At 46.2% G+C, this 24,492-nt stretch overlaps 1 protein-coding gene across 1 annotated transcript in view; it reads right to left on the bottom strand.

The window, feature by feature from the left end:
* The window catches only part of LOC140212978 (uncharacterized), a 118,836-nt gene that overhangs the window by 7,115 nt on the left and 87,229 nt on the right, over window positions 1-24,492 (bottom strand). Inside the window, exons 19-25 of the mRNA XM_072284105.1 lie at window positions 24,019-24,114; window positions 20,773-20,868; window positions 19,855-19,950; window positions 19,142-19,237; window positions 3,177-3,272; window positions 1,228-1,329; window positions 738-839 (exon numbers count right to left, since the gene is read on the bottom strand). Coding sequence (XP_072140206.1) covers window positions 738-839; window positions 1,228-1,329; window positions 3,177-3,272; window positions 19,142-19,237; window positions 19,855-19,950; window positions 20,773-20,868; window positions 24,019-24,114 — 684 coding nt within the window. The remainder of the gene's footprint in view (window positions 1-737; window positions 840-1,227; window positions 1,330-3,176; window positions 3,273-19,141; window positions 19,238-19,854; window positions 19,951-20,772; window positions 20,869-24,018; window positions 24,115-24,492) is intronic.

The following is a 24,492-nucleotide window of genomic DNA, read 5'->3' as shown; positions in this document are numbered from 1 at the left end:
ATCCTCGATGTACGACGTATAAGATTCACCGGGTTGTTGCTTGCGAGTGTCGAGCGTCTTTTTTGCGAGGGCAGAACGAACAGCCGGTGTACCGAAGATTTGGCGGAGCTGCTGTTTGAAAGCGCCCCAGTTCGTGAAATCAACCTCATGGTTGAAAAACCAAGTCTTCGCTACGCCTGTCAGATAAAAGGCGACGTGACGTAGCTTGGACGCATCGTCCCAACGGTTAGCCGAACTCACTCGGTCATAGTCGTCCAGCCAATCCTCGACGTCTTCACCGCGAAGTCCAGCAAACAGATGGGGATCACGCTGGTGCCCACTGATAACCCAATACGGAGAGGCTGGGGTAGTCGAGGCCGAGATGGTGGAAGTAGAAGTGCCTGTTGGCTCGTCCTGCGACATGTTGGCGGACAGCTGGCACAATCGGCGACCCGATCGAAGCTCCAGGAGGTTGAGCGGGGAGTCAGAGGACGGCGGACCGAAGAGCACACTCCACCACTTGTGACGCAGCAGTAATCACGGCTTTTATTCCGCGTCACAAGATTAGGCGAACCGACCACGCCCACAGCACGGAGCACACTCGAGAGCCAGCCTCACAAGCGATGATGAAGAAGAACCCCATATAAACCCCATATGATGATGATCGTGTACAGATGACAAAGAATAGCTTATAAATTCCCACAATATTCGTATAAAAATTGGGAACCTATGGCAATTGGTTGAAATGCTATACTCACGAATGCATTGCGCTGTGTCGCCGATGAGGACGCAGTCTTTCCCATCCATCTTGCAATTTGCGGCTTGCGTCGCATCACAATGTTTTAGCAGCATACCTGGAGCTAGTAAAGGAAAGAACATTTTCATATTTTTGCTATGGCCGCTGATGAAAACACCGTTAATTTTAGGTGGGCATAATAATTGTGTAAATTTGCAAATTTTTCCATTTCGTTAGGAGAAGGTTAGTGGATTACGGGAGTAAAAGTGAGACAAAGATTTCCGAGTGTTTATTTTGGCATCAGTTTTACAACGCACACTTTGCCCTTTAGCTGGGAGTTTTTTTCTTTGTCATGATGGCATCTGTTCTTTTTCAGGGATGATAACAGTTGCATAGAAATCATAACACTTCAACGCTTGTGACACAGATGAGGGAGTATAATATGGCACAGAGTGATATGTGCGCATAAAAATTGGGAACCTATGGCAAGTGTTTGGAAATGCTATACTCACGAATGCATTGCGCTTTGTTGTCAGTGAGGACGCAGTCTTTCCCATCCTTCTTGCAATTTGCGGTTTGTGTCGCATCACATGGTTTTGGTGGGATGCCTGGAGCTAGTAAAGGAAAGAACAATTGCACATGTTTCCTATGGCCGCTGATGAAAGCAGCATTAACATTAAAAGTGCATAACGATTCTGCGAATCAGCGAATTTTCCCACTTCCTGAAGAGAATGTCATGGATTGCGCAGGTAAAACTGAAACAAAGATTTGCCAGTCTGTATAGCAAAGTAGTGTAGTAAAGTATGTTGCGCTTTGTTGCCGATGAGGACGCGGTCTTTTGCATGCTTCTTGCAATTTGCGGTTTGTGTCGCATCACATGGATTTGGCGGCCTGCGTGGAGCTAGTAAACGAAAGAACTATTGCACAGCTGTGGTATGGCCATTGATAAAAGCGGCGTTAACATTAAGTGCGCATAACATTTGTGGGAATCTGCGAATTTTTCCACTTTAATTGTTAGGAGAAGTGAGAGAGAGAGAGAGAGAGAAGGGAAGACAGAAAGGCAGGGAGGTTAATAGGAGAAGTGATAGATTACGCAAGTAATATAAGCAAGGATTACCCAGTATGTATGGCGGCGCCATTTTTTCAACGCACACTTTGCCCTTGAGCTTGCATTTCTCATTTCCTTTGTCATCATGGCAACTTTTGTCGTCTACGGATCACAACGGTTGCATAGAAATCATCACACTACGGCGGTTGCGACACTGATAGGAGAGTGTGATGTGCCATATAGTTATAGGTTATCATAAAAAAAGGGGGAACCCAGCGAAAAAGTTTGGAAATTCTACTCGGGTAAGCATTGCGGTGTCGTATCTGTCGTATCACATGGATTTGGCGGCGTGCTTGGAGCTAGTAAACGAAGCATGCACCGCACAGTTTCGCTATGGCCGAGGATAAAGGAGGCGTTATATTTAGGTGCGCATGGCAATTGTGCAAATATGCGACTTTTTGAACTTCTTCAAGAGAACGTGATGAAGTTCGGACGTGAAAGTCACACAATGATTTCGCAGTGCGTATTGCGGCACCGTTTTTTAGAACGAAGCCACTTTTTCAGCGTTTCTGCGATTCATAGAGCGGATCGCGTGGTTCTTTGCGACACCATCCAGATGGCGCTCGCCTCGGCGCATCCGCGTTCGCGGCAAGAGGGCGTGTTTCTACCTGAAAGCTCGTTTGCGTGCATAGCGTTCGCCGCCAGCGTTTCCCGGTAAACGTTGCCGTTGCATAAACTGTAGTAGCCGGGAAGTGCGAGATATATTCGGGGATGTTTGAATTCCATCGCGTTCTACTCTTAAAGGCGAAGGTTAAGCGTCGTCTACATTTTTTTCAGGAATGTGCTATTAGACACCACAGCTTTTCGAAAGCAATATGCCTGTTATCCTTATTATCTCAAAGAAGTCTATAGAGTAGAGGTGCACAAGTTAAAAGGCAAATTGTATAGTCAGCGCGATCGTGGCTCAGCCCTATTTGCTTGCCGTGGTTGTGTCTGGGGTGCTGGCCGGCATGGCGCTTTGCAATGCCAGTGGCGCCTGCTTTGAGACACAGCTTCCGGCGAATATTTGCGCGAAATGTGTAACTACCTACGGAAAGTTCATTGTAGTACTGGCACATATAGCTTACCCGGAACTCACATGTGTTGTTGCTTTGGTAGAAGTGAACTTGGAAACGCTATTGTGTGCAGTAATGAATGTGCTATGCTGAGATCCGCTCGAGGAAATGTCAAGAACTTTGTCTTCATTATTCGCTTTGTATGGCAAAGTTGACTGCCGACCGGTGAAGCTCTTTTTAAAGTACCAGTAATACCTCGGAATATAATGTCGCAATACCTATTTGTGCAATACCTCCTATTTTTATTCCTTGAGAAAATACTGCGAGACTTGGATTATCTTAAGGAAATATTGCATACCTGTACAGAACGTCTTGTTCTGCTCTTCGACGCATTTCTCTCCCATTAGGAGGCATTTATTGGTCATTTCCTTATCGCAGGTGTGCTTGCTGGGGTCTGCGCAAGTAAAGAAGAAAAAAAAATGTCAGTCAGCTGATGTTGCCACGCTCCCGGGAAAAGGTATGCCAGTTAAGGAAGTGAAATCAGGGACATAGATGAATTCGGGGGTAACCCGTAGACATGTCGTTCAGGAAATTGCGCGAACGATTGAATTTGGTCACTTGAATTTTCGCTAAAATATACAGGTAATCATAAGTGAATAAACATGCGATATGCACGATCTTCATGCGATGAAAAGCAGGAATCAGTGTGAAAAATGATCTTCTGTCTGGTTTCAATCCAATGCGCACGCATTGCAAATTGTGTGCTGGTCTGGTCCAATGAGGCTGCGGTGAAGACTGCCGGTTCGTGTTTGTTTGTGAACTTTATACCTCAGACATGGCAGCGCCAGAGAGCGGGCAATGCAGACAACAAAACTTGTAGAAGAGGACAAAGCGGGCGCTTCTCGTAGTCCTTTGTCTGCGCCGTTTTCTTAGTATATCAGTGTATAACAAACCATTCAAATTGACCAATTTTTAATAATTACCGAGCGCTAGTCTGTCCCTCATGACAATGGCGCAGGATATGGAACATTGAGTAAATTCCAGGCCTCGTGTAAAATTTCACCGTAGGAGCTAGATGCTGGCCCTTAAACCCCCTTGTGCTGCCCCAAGGCGTGACGGGGCTGTCGCATTCGACATGCTGACTAATCGATCAATGAGAAGGATGTCAGGAGCGGAGTGCCTGGAGTTTTATTGCGAATAGCAGTCTTGACATTGTGAGTGAGACCACCATTTTTTTTCCAGCCGTCTAACTATGCAACAGAAAATGCTAGGTGCGTGCTGGTCGTTAAATGACGCTCTTCAATGAACCGCCTTAAGAGGAAGCTTTAGCTCGGGCCCAACTCCGACGCGGCCTATTCAAATACATGTAAAACGCAAGAACGTGTTTATGAGATAACCCCTGGACCGATTTTAATGAAATTTGTTGCATTTGAAAGAGAAAGTTAAATTCTAGTGACTGTCGGAAGTGGAATTTCTATTTAAGGCTTGAATTTTCTTCAAACGATTTTCAAATATTTGACCGTTTGAAAAGAATAGAAGCACGAAGTTTATAAATTCATATCTCTGCATCAAGAACTGATATCGCGGTTCTGTAAAAGGCATCCATTAGATCATTCAAAGCGGAAAGATTCAGTATGTCATATTACATCTTACGTGTATTTGTTACGTTGGTTACAAGAGTTTTGCAAAAGTGTTATTTCCCTATTAATAAATTTTTGTTATATTCACGTGTAACGTATCAATTTTGTCCGCTTTAGATGTACTATTCGATACAATTCACAGAATTGTATTACCATTTTTCGTTGTTGAGTTACAGAGTTGTAAACTTGATAGTTTCGTTTTTTGAAAATTTTGAATTTTCGCCAGTTTTTAATAAAAAATTGACGACCTAACTCGAAAATTAGAAACCAACAGTCACTAGATTTTGTTTTTCTTTTAAATGCAACAAACTTCGTGAAATTTGGTGCAGTGGTTGCCGAGAAAAACGAATTCTCCTTTTACATGTATTTGGATAGGAGCACCCGAGCTAAAGCTTCCTCTTAAGGCCAACTTAGACGGGTTTCTACTTGCCACTGTGTATGCGCGGACTTCGCAGCGGCACCGCTAGATTGCGCAGTGTGTCCAGGCGGTGGTGATCGTTGGGTGATGTTTGTGGCGGACGGAAGTGGTTTTCCGGGGCTTCGTGGCGGCGACCAAAACAGAAGTTTTTTGGTGCATGCTACGAGGTTGCCTATGTTTTTGATTTGCTGATTTTTGAGCCTTTAAATAGTAATTGACAACTTTTTGTTCTTTTTCGTGTGCGCGGGTGTTTCTTGTGTATATTTGGTTTTGCAGGATAGCCACAGCATCCTTTTCAGAGCGCACGTGTTTCACCCTGCGCAGCCGTGTGGGACGTTAAGTATACTTATAGCCTTTAAATAGTAGTTTGAAGTCGCAAGAATAGTAGCTTTTAATGGTTGTAGTGTGCGTGCATTGGTATCAGGATTACTGCTTTGGTAGGACAGTGAGAGCGTGCCCTCGCGCTTGAAGACGTGCGAGCACATGTCGTACCAGAAATTTGTGCGGCACTTATTGCGTCTAAAACATTGGTGATGATTATTTTGCAGCACCAAGAATGATAAGAATCCAACAGATAATTACGCGATAGGATTGAGTACGTTAGCTTGAATTGTCGCTAAAACGTGCAGGTAATCATAGATGAATAAAGATGCAATAGTATCCAAGGTATTCAAAGTGAAGAAAAGGGGGCAACCAAAGTGAAAAATTAAACACTTCTTGCAAGTAGGAATCCACTGTGTACTCTTTGCAAACTGTGAGCAAAACGTGAACTAGGTGAATGCAGGAGCCGACGCTTAGACAAGTGGACTTGTCTTCTTCAAGGCGACGTACGCTTTCCTCGCCACAGTGAGCGAGCAATGCTTTCCTCGCCACTGTACGGTGGCGAGGAAAGCGTACGTCGCCTTGAAGAAGACAAGTCCACTTGTCGAAACGTTGGCTCCTGCATTCACCTTGTTCACGTTTTGCCCATCGTCTTGAATTTCCATCTCCCGCATTCCCCGCGTTTTTTTTTGTTGCAAACTGTGTACGAGTCTTGTACTATGAGGTCCAATTTTTATGGGTATTAATGTGTGTGAATTTTTACGCGATAGCGTTGAGGGCCCCATGCCGCAGATAATCCGGTGTTGTCGTCCGGCACCGACGTTCCCGTATATGTTTAGGTATATGTATATGACACGCTTTCCTATATGACATGCGGGATGGGCGGGTTATATTGCCGCACCATTCTGTCATTATGTTACTCATGCCTCGTCTTGCATTGTTCAAAACTTATTCCTCGAAATTTTGAGATTGACAGCCCACAAACAAGTGACACGAAACAAAAGAGCGACAGTGCATGCCTTTTTCGTTAAATCTCCCCAGAATGAAATAATAGGAGTTCAAAACGATAACGGTAACCTGAAAATTACGCAATGACGATCTCCGAGATCGGCCCACGCAAGAGGCTGCGTTTCTACCAGAAAGCTCGCCTTCGTGTGCAGCGTTCGCCGCCAACGTTACCGGCCAAATATTGCGGTTACATAAGGTGCACTGGCCGGGAAGGCTCCAGAAGCATTCAGGGATCTTTGAATGCCATCACGTTCCACTCTTAAAGGCGGAGCTTAAGCGTCCTCAAAGTTTTCACACCCTAGACATGGGAGCGCTATTGAACGAGCAATGCAGACAAGACTAGAAAAATACAACGCGGGCGCTGCTCGTAGTCTTTTGTATGAGCTGTTTTCTCAGTGTGCCAATTTTTACAAAACTAGTCGAAATTCGCACTTTTGAATCGTATGGAAGGGCTACCCTGCCACTCATAACCACGGCGCAGGATGCGAAATATGGATTAGTTGCAGGCGTGGTGTGAAATTTGAGCGCAGGAGCTAGAAAGTGTCCAATAAACCCCCTTGTGCTACATTCAAGGCGTGAGAAATCTTCCACATTCTATACGTTCACTATTGAATGCGGAATATGTTAACGACTGCAAATAGTCAAGAGGGCGCTGTTGGAAAGATTCCGCTTGTCCACTGAAGCCTTTCGGCATCGATTTTCTGGTGCATGTGTATAGGCAGGTGAGTCCTTCATGGAGCATGCCTATTGACTAAAAGCCAATTTAGTTGAGTGGTTGAAGAGTGCCGAAGCGTTCCGTAACCACGACATATTGCGGAGTTAATAGGCCTAGAGCAGTTCTATAACGGTCTGCCTGATTCCAATAAATTTTTCAACAGACATACAACCCCATCGATCATTAAGGCACAGTGATTGCACCGACACTACGCAGTTTCTGAAACGCAAGCGAGCTTTGTGGCACCACTCCCTCATCTGACGTTTCATTGGCCGCGCTCAGACTGGGTGCTTCTCCGCGTTCCACGTCTGATTGGCCTTCTCCTAATCGACCACTTTCACCGTCAGTGAATACGTATGTTTCCTTACCTTCCCTGTGCGCGAGGCGGACTCTGCCAAGTTGGCAGAGGAGTACGCCTCGCGCAGGCTTAACAAGCGGAAACAGCTGAAGGCATAGGGGCCAACCGCGCTCATTTCCCTTTAGAAAGGCTTGTGGGATGCAAACAAAAGTGGCACCGCTGGAGAGGGTGCGCGATAATCGAGGAGTAGGAGAGACGACCCACCCGTCAGTGGACAAGAACAGGATAGTGAGTCAAGAACAGGTGCCCAGAACTGTCAGAAGAAAAGGGACTTCGAGGCGAGGTGACCTGTGGCATGCAGCCACTGCAAGCGGCCGGGTCATGTAGCAGCTTTTTTTAAACGTCGCAGAAATGTATTCTCCTCTGTGAGCGACACCGACCCACACGCCAACCTTTTGCCGCCGTACACACACGACTTGAGAATAAATGGTAAACAGTGCTATGCACCCAGAGATTGCGCAGTAACCTTTGGCGTAATTCATCCGTCCCTAGTAGGCGCGGATGACCACACTGGAGAATGCACGTGGATTAGAGAGGTGGTTGGGGCTCACAGTGTCTGCTTGTCAGTGGTCAAAGTAACCGTGGAAGGTCTCTTCGGTAGGCTAGAGACGGAAGTTGCAGTGTCAAGGAACCTTCTCCTTCACTACCCTTGTTTATTTTCAAAAAGATCAGACCACCTCCTAGGAGACAGGGGTTTGAGCTTTTGCTAAAGGACAGTCTTGCCTCTCACACCATCAAAGGCGCGCGAAATGGCAGCTAAGTTGGTGCAGAGAGAGGATAAGGAAACATGTGTATTCACCGAGGGTGAAAACGGTCGTTCAGGAGAAGGCTGTTCAGACGGGAAACGCGGAGAAGCACCCAGTCTGAGCGCGGCCAAAGAAACGCTAGATGAGGGACTGTTGGCACCAAGCTCACTTTGGTTTCACAAACTGCGCAGTGTCGGTGCAAGTACTGTACGCGACGAACAGGTGGTAGACGAAATTATTAGGCGGTTGGACGCGTGTCATCAGGAGGGTATAGCGTGAAAGAACGGGAAGTTCTTTAAAAGCAGGAAATTGTGTTTCGGCCCTTTCAAAACAAGTGCCAGATATATATTGAACAGCAAATGTACCGGCAAAGACGGGGCAAGCATCCTCCATATGGCCCGTGGGCGCTTGGGCATAAAGAAAACGAAAGCTATGATGCTGCTGGAATTTTACTGGCGAGGATATTTTCGTGGCGCAGAAAGCTTTGTTAAGTCATGCGACGTAGGCCAGCGCGTGGGGAAACCTAATGACAAGTGGAAGGCACCGCTGAAGCTGTTTCCTGTAATATCTGAACCATTTTGGTTTCTTGTCATTGATACAGTGGAACCGCTGCGTACCACTTTATCGGGGCACTAGAACGTGCTCACAGTGATTTCTCCCGCGACTAAATTCCCCCAGGCCATTCCTCTGAGAGAACTCAGCTCATCGGGAATAGTTGATTGACTTTTCAGCGTCTTTTTCTCGCGTTAGTTTCCCGGCGGAAGTCCAAAGCGACCACGGTAGTGTAATTACGCGTGTTTTGGCCACAACTTTTCTGGAGCGATGTGGAATAAGGATGATTCATAGTTTCGTCAACCATCCCTATACCAACAGTGTGGAACGTTGGCACTCTGCGCTAAAGCCAGTGCTAATAACTCTTCGTCGGAAATTCTCTCACAATTGAGAACGCTGTCTCCCCGCGGCGATATTTGCTTTAGGCACAGTTATGCACGATTCGAATGGGTTTAGCCCGGGGGAACTGATGTATTCCCGCGAACTGCGATCACCGCTCCTGATGCTTAGAGAGACGTGAACAGGGGGTGATGAGGAGACGACAGTTGTGGAATACGTGCTCCAACTGCTCAAAACAATAGCGCGGAAAGTGCCGGAGATCTGTGTGAGCACCACACTGTTTAAAGGAAAAGACTAAAAAGTGCTTTTTTCGAAGTGAACGATCGTTTAATGCTGCTGTGCCCTTCGAAAGTGAACAAGCTTGATGTCCAGTGGGAGGGCCCCGCAAAACTTGTCCAAAAGCTTTCGGACACTAACTAGGCTGTGAAAATAGGAGGGCGCAGAAAGGACGTGAAAGTTTATCACGTAAACGTGACGAAGCCACGCATAGAGAGACAGACAGTTGGATGCCTCTGACGTAACGGTTAGAAGAAAATGCCGCTTGGTTTTCCCGTCTTTGGAGAACTAGATAGATCAGAAGCCAGCAGTGCAGAGATGAGGAAAATGTATCAAGGACGTGAACGTGACTGGTGACCAAGTTCGAGACTCGAGGAAACTGACCAAGAGAGAGAGAGAGAAGTTTAATAATACGAAATGCAGAGAGGTCGCCCTGAGGTGTATTCCTCTAGCCAGCTCATTTTATGCCTAAGCTTCATAAGCTCCTTTTATGCCTAAGAAAACTGCTCCTACAAGTCGGTGTCGCTTTTTTTTGTGTTCGATCGCGGACACGAGATCAATGACCCCATCTATTGCAGACCGGCCACGTCTATATCTGGTCATCATTTCAGGATAAAGCTCATTTTTTTCCATGAACCATTCTAATCTAGTGAGAAGCATCCGATCCATCTCCTTACCGACACAGCTACCTAAAGCTACTGGCCGGTAAGATGACATTTCGTAAGGCGATTTTCCTGGCCTTACGAAATTTGGAGGGCCACCAAATGGCTGGTTTATCACTGCTTCGGGATTGTACCGGATGACCACGTGGTGTTATAGTACGACAGCAGGACTTTCTGACCTTCCACACCAAGGTGGCACAGAGCAGTATATGAAATACCGTCAGGTCCAGGTGCAGAAGATCGTCTCGACGCAGGAAATGCAGCTTCCAATTCCGACATCGTGAAAGGAAGGTCAAGACGATCATCTTTAGGAGGTAGCACGGGTCGATCCAATGTTGGACATGCTGAAACATCGGTACGGGTGACTCTCTTACAGAAGTCTTCGGCAACCTGCACTTCCATCAGATATTGGTGAAGTGCTAGAGCACGGAAAGGATGTTTTTGCTGAGGAGGGGCAGGAAGGCTTCGTACTATCTGCCAGATCCTAGAAAGTGGCTTTCGAGGATCCAGAGACGAACAGAAGGTCCTCCACCGTTGTTTTCCCATTTTTTGAAGGTGACGCCGTATTTTTCGTTGAGCTTGTCGACATGAGACAAGGTCTAATGACGACTGAGTTCGCCTAACCTTCCTTTCCGCTCTACGACGGATCGCTCGGAGCCGTTCATATTCAATATCAATCGACGTTATGGATGTAGGTGCACTAATGAACTTATCCGTCTTCTGGACTGATGATACAATAATGTCTTCTATATCAGATGGTGAAGTGATGTCTCCGCAGTACTCTTCGACAGATGTAGAGAATGTGGACCAATCAGTGCAGCGTACAGCAGATGCAGTTGATTGCACAAACCACTTCATCTGCACTTATGTTGGTATATGATCGCTCCCATGCGTTTCTATGTCCAAGCACCAGTTGACAGAGGGCAGGAGGCTCTGAGATACAATAGTGAGGTCTAAGCAACTTCCATAGGTAGTGCCGCGGATGCAAGTTGGAGATCCATCGCTGATGACAGTCAGACCTTCAGTGTCTATGAAGTCCATCAAGTTCCTACCCTGACAGTTCATTGCGGCACTTCTCCAGTAAGGATGATGAGCATTGAAGTCTCCAATAACAATATGAGGGCCTGGGGAACTTTGTAACACAGTGGATAGGTCAGAGAGTTGAAGTCTTTGTCTAGGAGGTATGTAGGCGCCGATGATCGAAAACACATGTAGATTATGTTGTAGCGTCACACACACATATTCATTACTGTCATGGGGAGTGATCGTGTTCCAAACAAACGTCATGTCACTGCGTATACACATTAACACTTTGCTATTGTGTCCATCTTCACGTGACCAGAGCTTAACGTATCCGTAAAGGCGAAATTCCGACGTGAGATCTGGCTCGCATATCTCGATCACTGGGAAGCGGTATTTGAAGACTCGTTGCCTAAAGTCAGACATGCAGCCGCATAGACCTCGAGCATTCATTGCATTATAACAAACGATGCATCTTCTGTTCCAATGTCCAGTGTTTTATCGTGAAAGTCATGATTGCCACCCTTATTCTAAAGCCGCTAATAGCGGCTCCATAGCATCTAACGCCTTCACGACCGATAGTGCAGTTGGCGTTGCCAATCCGGAGAGTAAAATACGCATAGTGTTTACTAACTGTTTAAGCATGTCTATCACCTTTTCATTTCCAAGCCTTTCATTACCCTCCCGGCGTTGGGGGAGCGCCGACGGAGTATCTCCTCCGGAAGCCCTTTGTGGTAGCGAAGGCGACTCTACACCCGAAGAGGTTGGACGCACGTTGGATGACGCTTCATTCCTTGACGGGCGCGGAGGTACTGGGGGAGGCGCATCTTGTGTGTACCGGCATTGCTCTCTCTGTGGCACGTTTTGCATCCAAGTACTCAAAGGAAGTGCCTCTTTCCCCCGGGGCTTGTTCTGGGAGCGGCGACCCCTTGGCCGCAACCGGCGCCTATTCTTGGGGTCGGAATCGGCAGCCTCCTTGTGCGTGGAGTTCTCTCTCACCATTTTTCTCAGAATTTTCCTCTCCTCTGCCATTTTGGGGCAGTCTTGGATGTTGCTTCATGGGCTCCGGAGCAAGTAACACATTTCATGGCGTCAGTCTCACAGGAGTGTACCTGATGAGCACCACCGCATCTTCGGCACGACGTAGGATTCTTACACACAGCACTCACGTGGCCCAGTTTAAAACATTTGTGACACTGTAAAGGTCGTGACACATATGGACGCAGTGAGTGCCTCACATAACCTACTTTGATCGATGCTGGCAGAGAGTCTGACTCGAAGACCAAGTTGGTGCACCGGGAGCGGCCGAATCGGAGGATGCCGAGGATTCGTACTGTCGACGATAAAAGAGATCGCAGGTCTTCATCCTTTATGTCAATGTCAACATCTGATCAAAGAGTTCAGAGATCTGTTTTCCGATAAACGTGGACGAACAATTTTCACAATTTTCTGCTCACTGGCAACGAATCTCCTACCTCTGGCAGATGTGGTGAAAGACTCAGCGTCCTCCACGTCCTCGTGGAGTGTCGGGAAGCCGAAAGAGAAAGAAGGAAACATTTTCCCCTAGCGTACCGGTATTGTGTCCCTCTCCATCCCGGTATGTTTCTTGGTAAGGAACCGCTTTTTACCACCAAAGCTGTCCTAGGTTTCTTGAGTGATGTGGTTCTGCATGTTAATAGCCCAATAGTATCGTAGCACATCCTCCTTCTAGAGGATGCTGCTATGATAGTGGTTGTGGACAGCACACACCTTCAAGTCCTTGCGCTTCAAGGTCTCTGTTAGGGCAGTAGTGCTTGTTCAAAATTTTTTAGCGAGATGACCAATTTTAACACGATGTAATTCTTTTACAATGCTTGTTTCGCGTCCTTGACACGCTTCATAATCATAGTCATAGTTTTATTACATGTAGCTATCACGCATATTGCAGTGACCGTCTTTTAGGCCCTTCTACAGCCCTGTAACATTCATTACTTGTAATTTAACGTTTCACTTACGTTTCGCGTTAATGCGAGCTGTCGCTCGCATTAACGCGAAAACACGGCGCAGCGCGGACACTGTACGCGTCGCAGATGGCTTTCAAGATACAACGGCCAGGCCGGTCCGCGCGTGCCCGGCCTGGCCGTTTTGGCCTGGAGACGCTGCAATTGAGCTGCGATTGATGTCCCGCGAACGCACTTTGACCTGGAAACTCGAACGTTTTCACCACGCGTCGCTTGCGTTCGTTGTCTGCCGATAGACAGATAGATTTACCGCCTGGGTTACCACGACCTGAACAGACAATACTGTACCGTCTGTGGCTAGGCGTTGCCATTTACAAACTCTTATACTTTCCTTATTGGAATGGCTAAATGCCTCGCGAGAGACACATGCAGCTGTGATGAGACGGTCGCTCACATTTCCCGTCTCTGCCAGCGTTATAATGCCGAGAAGCAAGTGATGTGCAGAGTGGTAAACGCAATGGACAATCGTTCACTATCTGAAGTAAAAGCTATAGGCCAGTGCTCCCAAAGAAGCCACGCGCAGAACGTTTTATTCACGCTACTTAGATTCCTGCGGTCTGCGGGCCTTCATGATAGACCTTGACAACGCCACCCCCTACCGTCATAAAGTGTGCTCGGTTTGTTTGTGCTCACCTCCCTTTCTCTGTCTCTTCCCTACAGCTTTCCTTCCCTTTTTATCCCTCTTCCCCGTTCCCCCGCGAAGTGTAGCCATGCGGAATTACTTCTGGTTAGGGTAGTTGTTTTGGTGAGTTGATCGTAGTTCATAAAGGCGGCAGAAAGGACACAGAGGAGCAAAGTGCGCTACTTCCAAGTGACCTTTATTTGAAGACGAGCATAATTTATACGCACAGCAAACAGGAAAGAATGGGTGATGCGCAGAGCCAGTGCATCGTTGTTAAGTGAGATCACATGTGGAACACGTGCCAATGATTGCCCTACGCACAACCAGGCAATCTCGCTCAAGTCCGTCAGCGAACAAGGGACGGGGTGCTTACGCAGCAGTCCTTGCGCTTCTCTTTCCTTTTTCCTACATTCGCGGGCTACACAATAGCGCCGTTATGTACCTCTGGTTAACCTCCCTTCCTTTCTATTCATCCGTTCTTTTGGTCGGCGTAAGAGAACGGATGGACGGACGGACGGACGACGGATGGATGGATGGATGGATGGATGGATGGATGGATGGATGGACGGATGGATGGATGGATGGATGGATGGATGGATGGATGGATGGATGGATGGATGGATGGATGGATGGAGATCCAAGTCACCAGAACATCATTTAAGTATTGGTGATGGCACACCCAGGGTGTCTATCTTATACTGGTGGCAGTTTTGTATTGTCGATTTCCGCCCTCTTTAAACACCAAGATGTCAGCAACAGCAGCGCCTAATATATGTAGAAACAAAAGCACCACTTCAAGCCTTTAAGCGATTCCGTGCCTCAAAGAGAATCATATGGCATATCTGTTTTAGTTGTGGTTTGTACTTTTGCTCTATCCTGCAGACTTTTGATTATAATTATGTGTTATGCTGTGTTCTACCGTCTCACAACGTTTTTTTGCTTCTTGTATTTTTTTAATTTGTTTTGTCAACTGCTTTTGTTGCGCCTCCCTGCTTGGTATTTCGACCACAGTATGTCGCAAATAAATAAATAAACATACCTAAATACATGATAAATCCCACGGCGACCCCGACGGCGAAAATTCGCTATATTGTCCATATAATTGCTATCGCAATAACATAAGTTTCCTTATACTACATGAACACAGCACGCCGGCTCATAGGCATCTATAAGCGAACGACCCTTTCTATGCGTATATTTCATTTTTTTTGCGTGTTACTTGTACACTTTTGAGCGTCGGAATTTATTCCAGCAATAGAAAGAATGAAAGAAGGGACGTAAACGTGAACTTGTACCTATGAGCACGGCGACAGGAACGTGTCGAGAATCCTGTCAATTTATGTCGACGCTGTTTCGCGTTCGTGCCACAAACGGTTGGCAAAGTACACAGCAGGTGGGGTGCTGGTGTGGTGTCTACCGTGTCACGACTTGATTCCACACACGATACCGTTGTTGCATAAAGGCATGCAATCATTTAAAAATTCGTTTTTCATGGCCTTGACGGCATACGTAGAGAACTAACTCTTACTGCGCAGTACACCTGATTTTGCTTTCTCTCTCTCTTCAAGGTGATAGTTTTGCAACAACCCTGCCTGGCGGATTGTTGCACTGGCGTTCCTGTTATTAGTTATCTCCGAAATGTTTTCATATTCAAATCGTTATGTCGTCCGCGTACATTGCGTGACTGATTCCTTGGATTTTGCTAAGTTTCTTGGTAAGGTTGACCATCGCTATGTTGAAGAGTACTGGCGAGATTACTGAGCCCTGCGGAGTGCCCTTGCATGGCGTTTGAAAGGCGTCACTCCGTAGGTCTCCCAGGCCTACTGTCGCTGTTCTGTCGGTTAGGAAGCTTCTGATATAGTCATGGACTTTCTTCCCGCAATTAGTGGTGTTGATCCCCTCCATAATGGCGGCGTGGGACACGTTGTCAAAGGCTCCCTTGATGTCGATGGCCATGACCACGCTTTCCCCGTGTTTCGGCATTGTCTCGAGTACCTCTTCCTTTAGCTGTAGCAAGATATCTTGGGTAGACAAGTTTGCCCTGAAGCCGAACATGGTGTTGGGGTACCATCCTCCGTCTTCAAGATGCGTTTGGATTCTTCGGGTTACTATTCTTTCGTACAGCTTGCCTAGGCATGATGTAAGCGAAATTGGTCTGAGATTTTCAATTTGGAGTTTTTTTGCCTTGTTTGGGAATCATCACCACTACGGCGTGTTTCCACTCCGCTGGTACTTTGCCTTCCTCCCATAGTTTGTTGAGGTAGAGGGTGAGCGGACGACATAACGATCTGGACTACTCAAGGCTCACTAGGGGATAAACAAGAGGCACTACAAGAAGCTGCCACCTGCATCGAAGAATACACAAAGCAAAGAGGCCTCAGATGCTCCACGAAGAAATCTGAACTCCTCAGGGTGGGCAGACACCCCACTGATGCCCCGCTCGATGTAAGGCTAGAAGGACAGAACATCCCGGAACAAAAGATGATTAGAATCCTCGGCATGTGGCTGCAAGGAAGCCGGAAATGCAGCCACACAATCTGCCTGCTAAACAAAGCAGCAGGACAGGTGGGCCGAATGATTAGCAGAGTGGCACACAAGCGATATGGCATGAAAGAGGAGGACACACTCAGGTTGGTCAACAGCCTGATAGTCAGCCGGGTCACATACTCACTGCCGTACCATGCAATCACCAAAACCGAAAAAGAGCAAGTGGAGATCATCCTCCGGAAAGCGTATAAAACAGCTCTCCACCTCCCAAGGAACACATCCAACGACAAACTCATGCAACTTGGAATCAGCAACACTTTTGAAGAACTAAGGGAATGCCAGCTCAATGCACAAGTACGAAGACTCAGCAATACAACAACCGGAAGGGCGCTCCTGACAAAGCTAGGTCGGGAAGTAGAAAAACCACAAAGTAGCAGGGCCACAATACCAGACCCACTAAGAAAGAAACTACGAATACAACCTATCCCTCGCAACATGGACCCAAACCTCCATGCGAGTAGGAGACAGGCTAGGGCAGAGTTTTACGAAAAGACGATGGGACATCGGGACAATACAGTCTATACCGATGCGTCCCTATACTCACAAGCACACAAAAACAACGCGGCAGCGGTAGTAGTAAATAATCAAGGAGAATTAATCACAGGACTCACGGCCGAGGTGGCTAACATAACCGAGGCAGAGGAAATTGCTGTCGCACTGGCAGCAGAAGAAGGTTATAGAACAGGAATATCCCTCAATATTCTAACAGATTCACAAGAGGCGTGCCGGAGCTATATAAGAGGCAGAATTAGTAGCACGGCGCTCAAGATCCTCAGCAGAGTTCCAATCGCTGAGGGACAACCCACACATAACATTATCTGGATACCAAGCCACGCAGGGATCAGGGGCAACGAAGGGGCGGACAGCCTAGCTCGAGGGATGACCAGCCGAGCAGGAACGTCAACCGCCCCAGAGGGGCCACAGATCAACTGCGGGAACAGCTATTCAGAGCTATTAAACCTCTATAAGGGGCTGAGATATCAATATCCCCCACCACATAAAGCATTAACAAAGGAGGAGGCCGCAGGATGGCGGAGACTGCAAACGGGCACCTTCCCAAACTTACACATACTAAGTAGGATGTTCCCCACGCAGTATAGCGCAACCTGTCCGTGGTGTGGAGCTAAACCAACATTATACCACATCACATGGGAGTGTACAAGAAACCAGGCATTCCACAAACACAAAACACCAAGTGCGGAGCAATGGGAGAGCTGGCTCACCAGCCGCGAGCTAGAGGCTCAAAGAGCTCTAATAGCGCACGCGTGCGAGGCGGCCCAGCTCAGTGGAGCCCTGGACTAGGGGCCCATCCATGGCTGAAGAGGACCCAAGCTTCCAGAATGAAGACTTCGGCCTCGACCCGCTAAAACCTTAAAATACTCAATAAAGTTTTCCATTCCATTCCATTCATATTCAAGGAGCGACTGAGTTGCAAAGAGCCCCATTATGTTTTGTGAGTACCATGTTTACAGTACTAATATTCTCTATACTTGTGCAGTCTTTTTCTGTTTCTAAATTAATTAAATTATAATGTATTACGTTCCCAAACGACGATGTATTTATGAGGTACGTGCTACTGGGAGACAGACACCGGATTATTTTGACCATGTGGAGATCTTTAGCGTGCACCTAATTCGCTGTAGAGAGGCATTTTCGCATTTCATCCTAATCGAAATTCAGCTGGCGCGAGCTTAATTTGATCTCAAGGCCTCGAGCTTAGCTTTCCCTGGTTCTCTCTTCGTGTTTGTCCTGCAGTACAATCACGTATAAGCGTAAGCTTGAGAGTGAATTTATTGAAACTGTGGCGTGTCGCGGAAATTATCCCTACTGAGCATACGTCGAGCGCCGAATGGCAACTTCGCAACTGCAACGAGTGCCCTAAAATAAACGAATTAGCAGGTTAATTAGTTGCCGTCGGTAATGTGTTATCGAGCACCACAAATATACGGACGCCCACTTCTGCGATAACAATGCTTTTCTGAAACGCAGATATTCATATCGGCTACAATTCGTGATAAGAACTTAGCTCTTTGTTTTAATTGACTTGCCGACTTCAAAGAGCATGAATTACAGATATCTTGTTTTACTTAAATTTAGGAGTCCATATAGGTATAAAAATTACATCATCATCATCATCATCAACAACAACAACAACAACAACCACTACTTGGTTACGCCCGCTGCAGGGCACAGGCCTCACCCTTACTTCTCCAACTACCCCGGTCATGTATTAATTGTGGCCACGTTATTCCTGCAAACTTCTTAATCTCATCCGCCCACCGAACTTTCTATGCTTTCCTTCCCTTCGAATCCAGTCCGTAACCTTTAATGACTATCGGTTATTTTCCCTCCTCATTACATGTCCTGCCCATGCCCATTTCTTTTTCTTGATTTCAACTAAGACGTCATTAACTCGCGTTTGTTCACTCACCCAATCTGCTCTTTTCTTATCCCTTAACGTTGCACCCATCATTCTTCTTCCCATAGCTCGTTGCGTCGTCCTCCATTTAAGTAGAACCCTTTTCGTAAGCCTCCAGGCTTCTGCCCCGTACGTGAGTACTGGTAAGACACAGCTGTTATACACTTTTCTCTTGAGGGATAATGGCAACCTGCTGTTCGTGATCTGAGAACGCCTGGCAAACACACCCCAGCCCATTCTTCTTATTCTGATTATTTCAGTCTCATGATCCGGATCAGCAGTCACTACCTGCCCTAAGTAGATGTGTTCCCTTACCACTTCCAGTGTCTCGCTACCTATCGTAAACTTCTGTTCTCGAGACTGTTAAACATTACTTTAGTTTTCTGCAGACTAATTTTTAGACCCACCCTTCTGCTTTGCCTCTCCAGGTCAGTGAGCATGCATAGCAATTGGTTCCCTGAGTTACTAAGCAAAGCTATATCATCAGCGAATCGCAAGTTACTAAGGTATTCTCCATGAACCTTTATCCCCAATTTTTCCCAATCCAGGTCTCTCAATACCTCCTGTAAACACGCTGTGAAATTATTGCACTAATAAAGAACAATTCCATGACAACTATCCCCATACTCCGTGGCACACCCTTGCAAGTTTGCTTAGTTTTTCATAAACAGGCGTTTCACCTGTGCACGTCGGGGCGTCCTTGATCTCCAGGCAGTTGAGATGGACTTTAGCGCACCTTTTCTTGTGTTCGTCAGGACAAACTCGGGGCCGCCGGTCTGTTTGAACAGGTGCATTAAACAATGTTAGCAAGGCTCCCTAAATAAGCAGGTGACCTTCTTGGTGTGACAAGCAAACGCAGCTTTCTAGCATTTGTCAAACGTATCTCAAACTCAATAAAGCAATAGACTGATCTCACAGCGAATTGGATTGTCTTACGCGAAGGTTGTTTACGCGAATGCCCCTGTGCCTTTCTCCCACGTGTAGTTTTACTAATGAAAATTATGCAAAACGGTTATGTTAATAAAGAGCAGGAGCTCTCGCCACACATAGGCAACAAGCTCTCCTTAAACATATTTAAGAAAAAGAACCTTCCACAGAGGAACGATGAAAGATACAGCTATGCACCATTTCAATTTTGTGTCTCTGACAAAACTTTGCAGATTCGAATGCTCCGTTTAATCGACTTTTTGCCACTAAGGATCTCAACAAATCCCAGAAAGTTTTTAAATGTTCAAAAATAGGCTGCCTTAACAGTTATTGAAAATAAAAAATACCACACAGACAGGTGTGTGGCTGGGCTATGGTGTTGCATCGTTAAACTCGAGAAACGAGAACCCTTACTACGAAAAACAAGGTTTCCCGCGAGAATGTAGTGGGTGTCTTGTGATACTACCTCTGCAGAGGACGAAGTTCTCTCCGTCGTCGCACGCTTTCCCAATTTTGTCACATTTCTTCCTTAACACCTCGTCGCATTTTGTTGCGCTTCGATCTATTTTGAAAGGAAGAAAATTAAAGAAGAATGAGTCTCTAAAGCCATACTGTATTACTGAGTGCGAGTTAGTAATTACATTTTTCTGTAGAGCAAGGACATAAGGAGTGGTACGTGCTGTCTATGACTTTATACTTTTCTTGCTCGCGTGATGCAGTCACTTGAAGTTTTTTTGAACGTGCTGATTTCCCAAATTTACCACCGAGTGGCAATGATTCCAACGTGTAAAGCTGCCTGGAAAAAACACTTGAAGCAATACCAGAAGAAATGAGCTGTTGTCGGGAACGCAGCGGTCTTTATGTAAGTTTTCTGGGCATTCCGTGCATCACTAAGACATTCCAAAAGAGTAGATAGCTACTCCGTAATGTAGTTTAGAAACGGTTATGCAGGCTACCGTTTAAGGTCGGTAAAGTGCTTTAATGTAGTAGCAGTTTTGTTGTAGTAAAAAGTGAAAAAGAAGGCAGGAACTGGAGATCCACGGCCGCCGTAGATGTCGGCCAGGTCATTGAGGAACAACAACAACTTCTCACTGAACACCTGAACTAGCCAGAACCCGCGAGAAAAATGCAATTGACGGTAAAAGATAGGGGAGAGGAATGCTACAATATGATAGACGCAGAAAATCGCGAAAAAGGTAAGAAGCAAACTGGAAGAAGAATTACGTGACACTGCACGAAGTACAAGAAATGCAAGATTGCACGTAAACACAGAAAAAAAAAAGAGAAATACACAGATATGCACGAACAACAGCGACACACAGCACGGTCCTATAGCTGCGTACTGTGTTTCCCTAATCGAGATTTAAAACTATCAGCGCCTTACCCGCACACACAGAGGTACCGTTGATAACCTCGCATTCCATTCCTTCGCGAGCGCACACCTTTTTCATCTGGTCGTTGCACTTTAGCTGATCTTGGTCTGTTGAAAGAAAAAAAGCGATACATGAGTGACGCATAGGCCAATGCTGTATAAGACAGATTAATTTCAGCTTCTTCATGAAGACTAATGAATGAGGCATTGAGATCCGCCTGGCAACGAGAAGTAAGAAAGTGAATGCGAGCCAAAGTTCAGGCCTTACGTTCACCTGTGAAGTTCATGTAGAAACGGAACTTTTTTTTAAAAAAAAGGTTATTTCTTTGTTATAGTAGATGGGCCATAGAACTGTTGTAAAAATATATCGTGTTGTAACCCAACATTTACTGCTATTTAGACGAAGAAAAGACATGGAGAAAAGCATGGAGGTGAGCCGGACGATATCCCTTTTAAAAATGGCTATCGAAATGTTGGCATATTGTGGATTAACTGCTGACTCAATCGCCTTTCAACAATACCTCAATAATTAGTGAAACCACAGCAATAATTCAACAATAAAGTTGTTGAGTCGTTCACAACAAGAAAGTTGTCTAAATGCTGTCGCCGTATAGTTGAATAGTGTTGAGTATTATTGAGCCATTGTTGAGTGCCCACAACAATAAAATCGTTGACTCAGTTCTCGTTAACTTATTGTTGAATTACATTGAGTTTTATTGAGAAATATTGAGTTTCGAAATATATGTTAGAAACACCCACGTGTGTATGTATGCGTTTTTTGCACATTAACAACTTAATTCTCATTTAATTCGCTGAGTCACCATTGCCTATATACAGAGTGTTCCACGTTACTTGAACCAGAGACGTATCTATCGAGTGGGCACAGGGACAGTGCACCTCTGCCTACCATGTAGATACGCCTATAGTTAAAGTTGCGTGACTTGACCTCTCCTCCACTTCTGAGAGTGGGGGAGGGGTGTGCCCCTTACTTTATATATATATATATATATATATATATATATTACTTTACAATAGAGGCACCTGTGTTTGCCACAAGATTCTACTTAAAAAGTTGATGCACGTCTTGAAACACTCTCTCATTCAGACAATTTTTTTCTTGCGACGGCTGTCCGAGATAGCTTCAGCCAGAAATTAAAATATGCGAATGCGCTCGTAGCAGGCTAGAACCAAGGTAACGTTGTTTGCTATCGCTTGGTGATACTCAATATTTTTTTCAATGCGCCTAATTGGATAATTATTCCTAATTAATTGTTTGACTTCTCAAATATTATAGGTACATAAGAAGTGTCAATGAGAAAATTGTTGAGAGACATGAAAAACTCGTGATGTAGCTTGCTGTTGCTAAATACGTGCTACATAAAAGTGTTTTCCCGAGCGTGAAAGTATGTAGCCCGCAAATGCACGCAAAGTTGCCACGCGACTGGCCGCTCGAAGCACTTTGCGTGTATTCTCGGACTACTTTCACGCTCTGAAAAAACACTTTTATGTGCCCGTATTGAGCAACAAATAGCTGTATCGGGAGCTTTTCATGTCGCTCTACAATTTTCTCATCGACATGTCGAGGCACGTAAAACACCCTGCGTGCTCCGCAAGGTTTTATTTGAAAAGTTGATGTACGCATTGAAAAACGACTCTCTCTCTTTTACACGCATTCTTACTTATACAGGGTGTTTCAGCTAATTTTAGCCAGAGTTTAAAAATATGCCGATGCAAGGTAAGACGACAAGACCAAATGCATGTTGCTCCCTTTTGTATTTAGTGTCACGCAATCTTTGTGTATTTCTTAATTAGATAATAAGTCAAGATTTTTTACCCCACTTCCGAAGCAACAAAGTTGGGCAAAACATTCCAATTAGAATGTGGTAGAGCACATTGTAAAGCGTCCGATTGGGCAATTTGCAACTTTCTACCTATTAGGTATTAGTGTTTTTCACTTTACTGAGGATGCCCGTGAAATAAAAAAAAATATCTCGCGGCATACCCGCGTGCGAGCCGTATTAGCAGCGCTCCCAAGCTGTCCGCGTACAAACGAACATAGCACCAAGTAGGGCGTGCTGCCGCTTAAAAGGCGACAGGGCAGTGACAAAGGCGTTGGCTGTGTTATTTACACTAGCGATGTGCTTCCCTGGTGGTGGTTTATGATAGGGATAAGCAGACGGGTGTTCACACCGGTTAAATGCTATGTTCGTTTGTGCGGGAAAGGCTTGGGAACAGTGCAATCACGACTCGCAAGTGGGCATGTCACGTGGTGCTTTTTTGTATTTTGCGGGCATCCGAAGTGAGCAAGAAAACACATGTAGTTAACAGATAGAAAGACAGAAAGTGATTATTCGTAAGTGTTGCAAACGGCTCTCCAACTTTCTATTTGGTATTTTATTCCTAGCATGGTGTTGGAATCTCGGAGCTCACACCCGTTGTTGCAAATGGGTCGCAAGCCCCAAGGGTAGCGTTGGCCTGGCGGCCTGGGGCACAACTGGAAGCATCCGAAGGTCCCGGCAAAACATGAGTCGACTGGTAACAGAACAACTTGTTTATTCTAGCATCACAAAAGAGCGGGCGGTCAGGTCGACCGAAGTGGAGAGACGGGAGAGCACGTAACTCAACGGAAGAAATCGGAGCCTCTCTCTCGGTGTCCGGGGGCAGCTGCTCTTATACTCTCGGAGTCGAGGGCAAGAGGAAGGCCTCGTGACGAGGCCACGTGACGGCGGGGCACGGACACGCTGAGAGACATGTTGAGACGAGTGTAGTGACGCATCCGCCGAGCAGGCGCCGGTCAGACCTCCTCGCTTCACACTTGGGGAGCTCCTCTCCCCGGCTGCCGCGCTTTGACAAGCGGGGGCACCACCATGCACACACACACTCACGCACATTTGAAGACACGTGGCACTGAAACATGCCTGGACGCGCGTGGCGGGGAGGCGTATCGGCGGCGCTGAACGGGCCAAAATGTCCGCCGCTTGAACGAAGCCCCGGCGTCCGTTGCATCCGCGCCGGCTATACCGCGCGTCGTAGGCGAAACGTAACAATGGTTGCTTCAGAAGTTGGTTAATCATTCTTGGCTAGTTATTTAATTAAACAAAATACAAAAATGGCGTGACACAGTACATGCAAAAGCGAGCAACATGTATTTGGTCGCGTCGTTTTAGAGTGCGGCGGCATATTTCTAAACTGTGCCTAAAGTTAGCTGAAAGAGCCTGAAAATATATTTATATATTATCCAAAGGAAACATTGCATACCTGTACAGAATGTCTTGTTGTCCGCTTCAACACATTTCCCTCCTAGTGAGTGGCATCTAGTGATCATTTCTTTATCGCAAGTGGGCTTGCTGGGGTCTGCTCAAGTAAAAAAGAAGAAGTGAGTCACCTGAGGTTGTCACACCCCTTTGAAAAATATGCCAGTTAACATCAAGGATATAGCTGAATTTGGGTAATCAGTAGACATGTTATTTAGGCAAGGATCACACACGCACACACACACTTGCCTCTCCGCTTGCCACTTGCCTCTTATGCCTGACTGACCTGACCAATTAACGACTTTTATCCTGCTAAGTCAGAACAGGAGAGCTATGCCTCCCACTGCTCCATACTGTTGTGGCTGTTTGGCCTATGACGGCGCTTAGTACACTCCCAGGTTACATGTGATAGGGTGGGTATGCCACCGTAACAAGGGTAGGTGTCCCTGTAGCGGGTGGGATATGTGGCGGTGGCGTT

Source organism: Dermacentor andersoni, chromosome 8 (genome assembly GCF_023375885.2).
Source record: "Dermacentor andersoni chromosome 8, qqDerAnde1_hic_scaffold, whole genome shotgun sequence".
NCBI classification, from domain to species: domain Eukaryota; kingdom Metazoa; phylum Arthropoda; class Arachnida; order Ixodida; family Ixodidae; genus Dermacentor; species Dermacentor andersoni.
The sequence above is the reverse complement of the archived record's forward strand: the minus strand, read 5'-3'. Positions and strand labels throughout refer to the sequence as shown.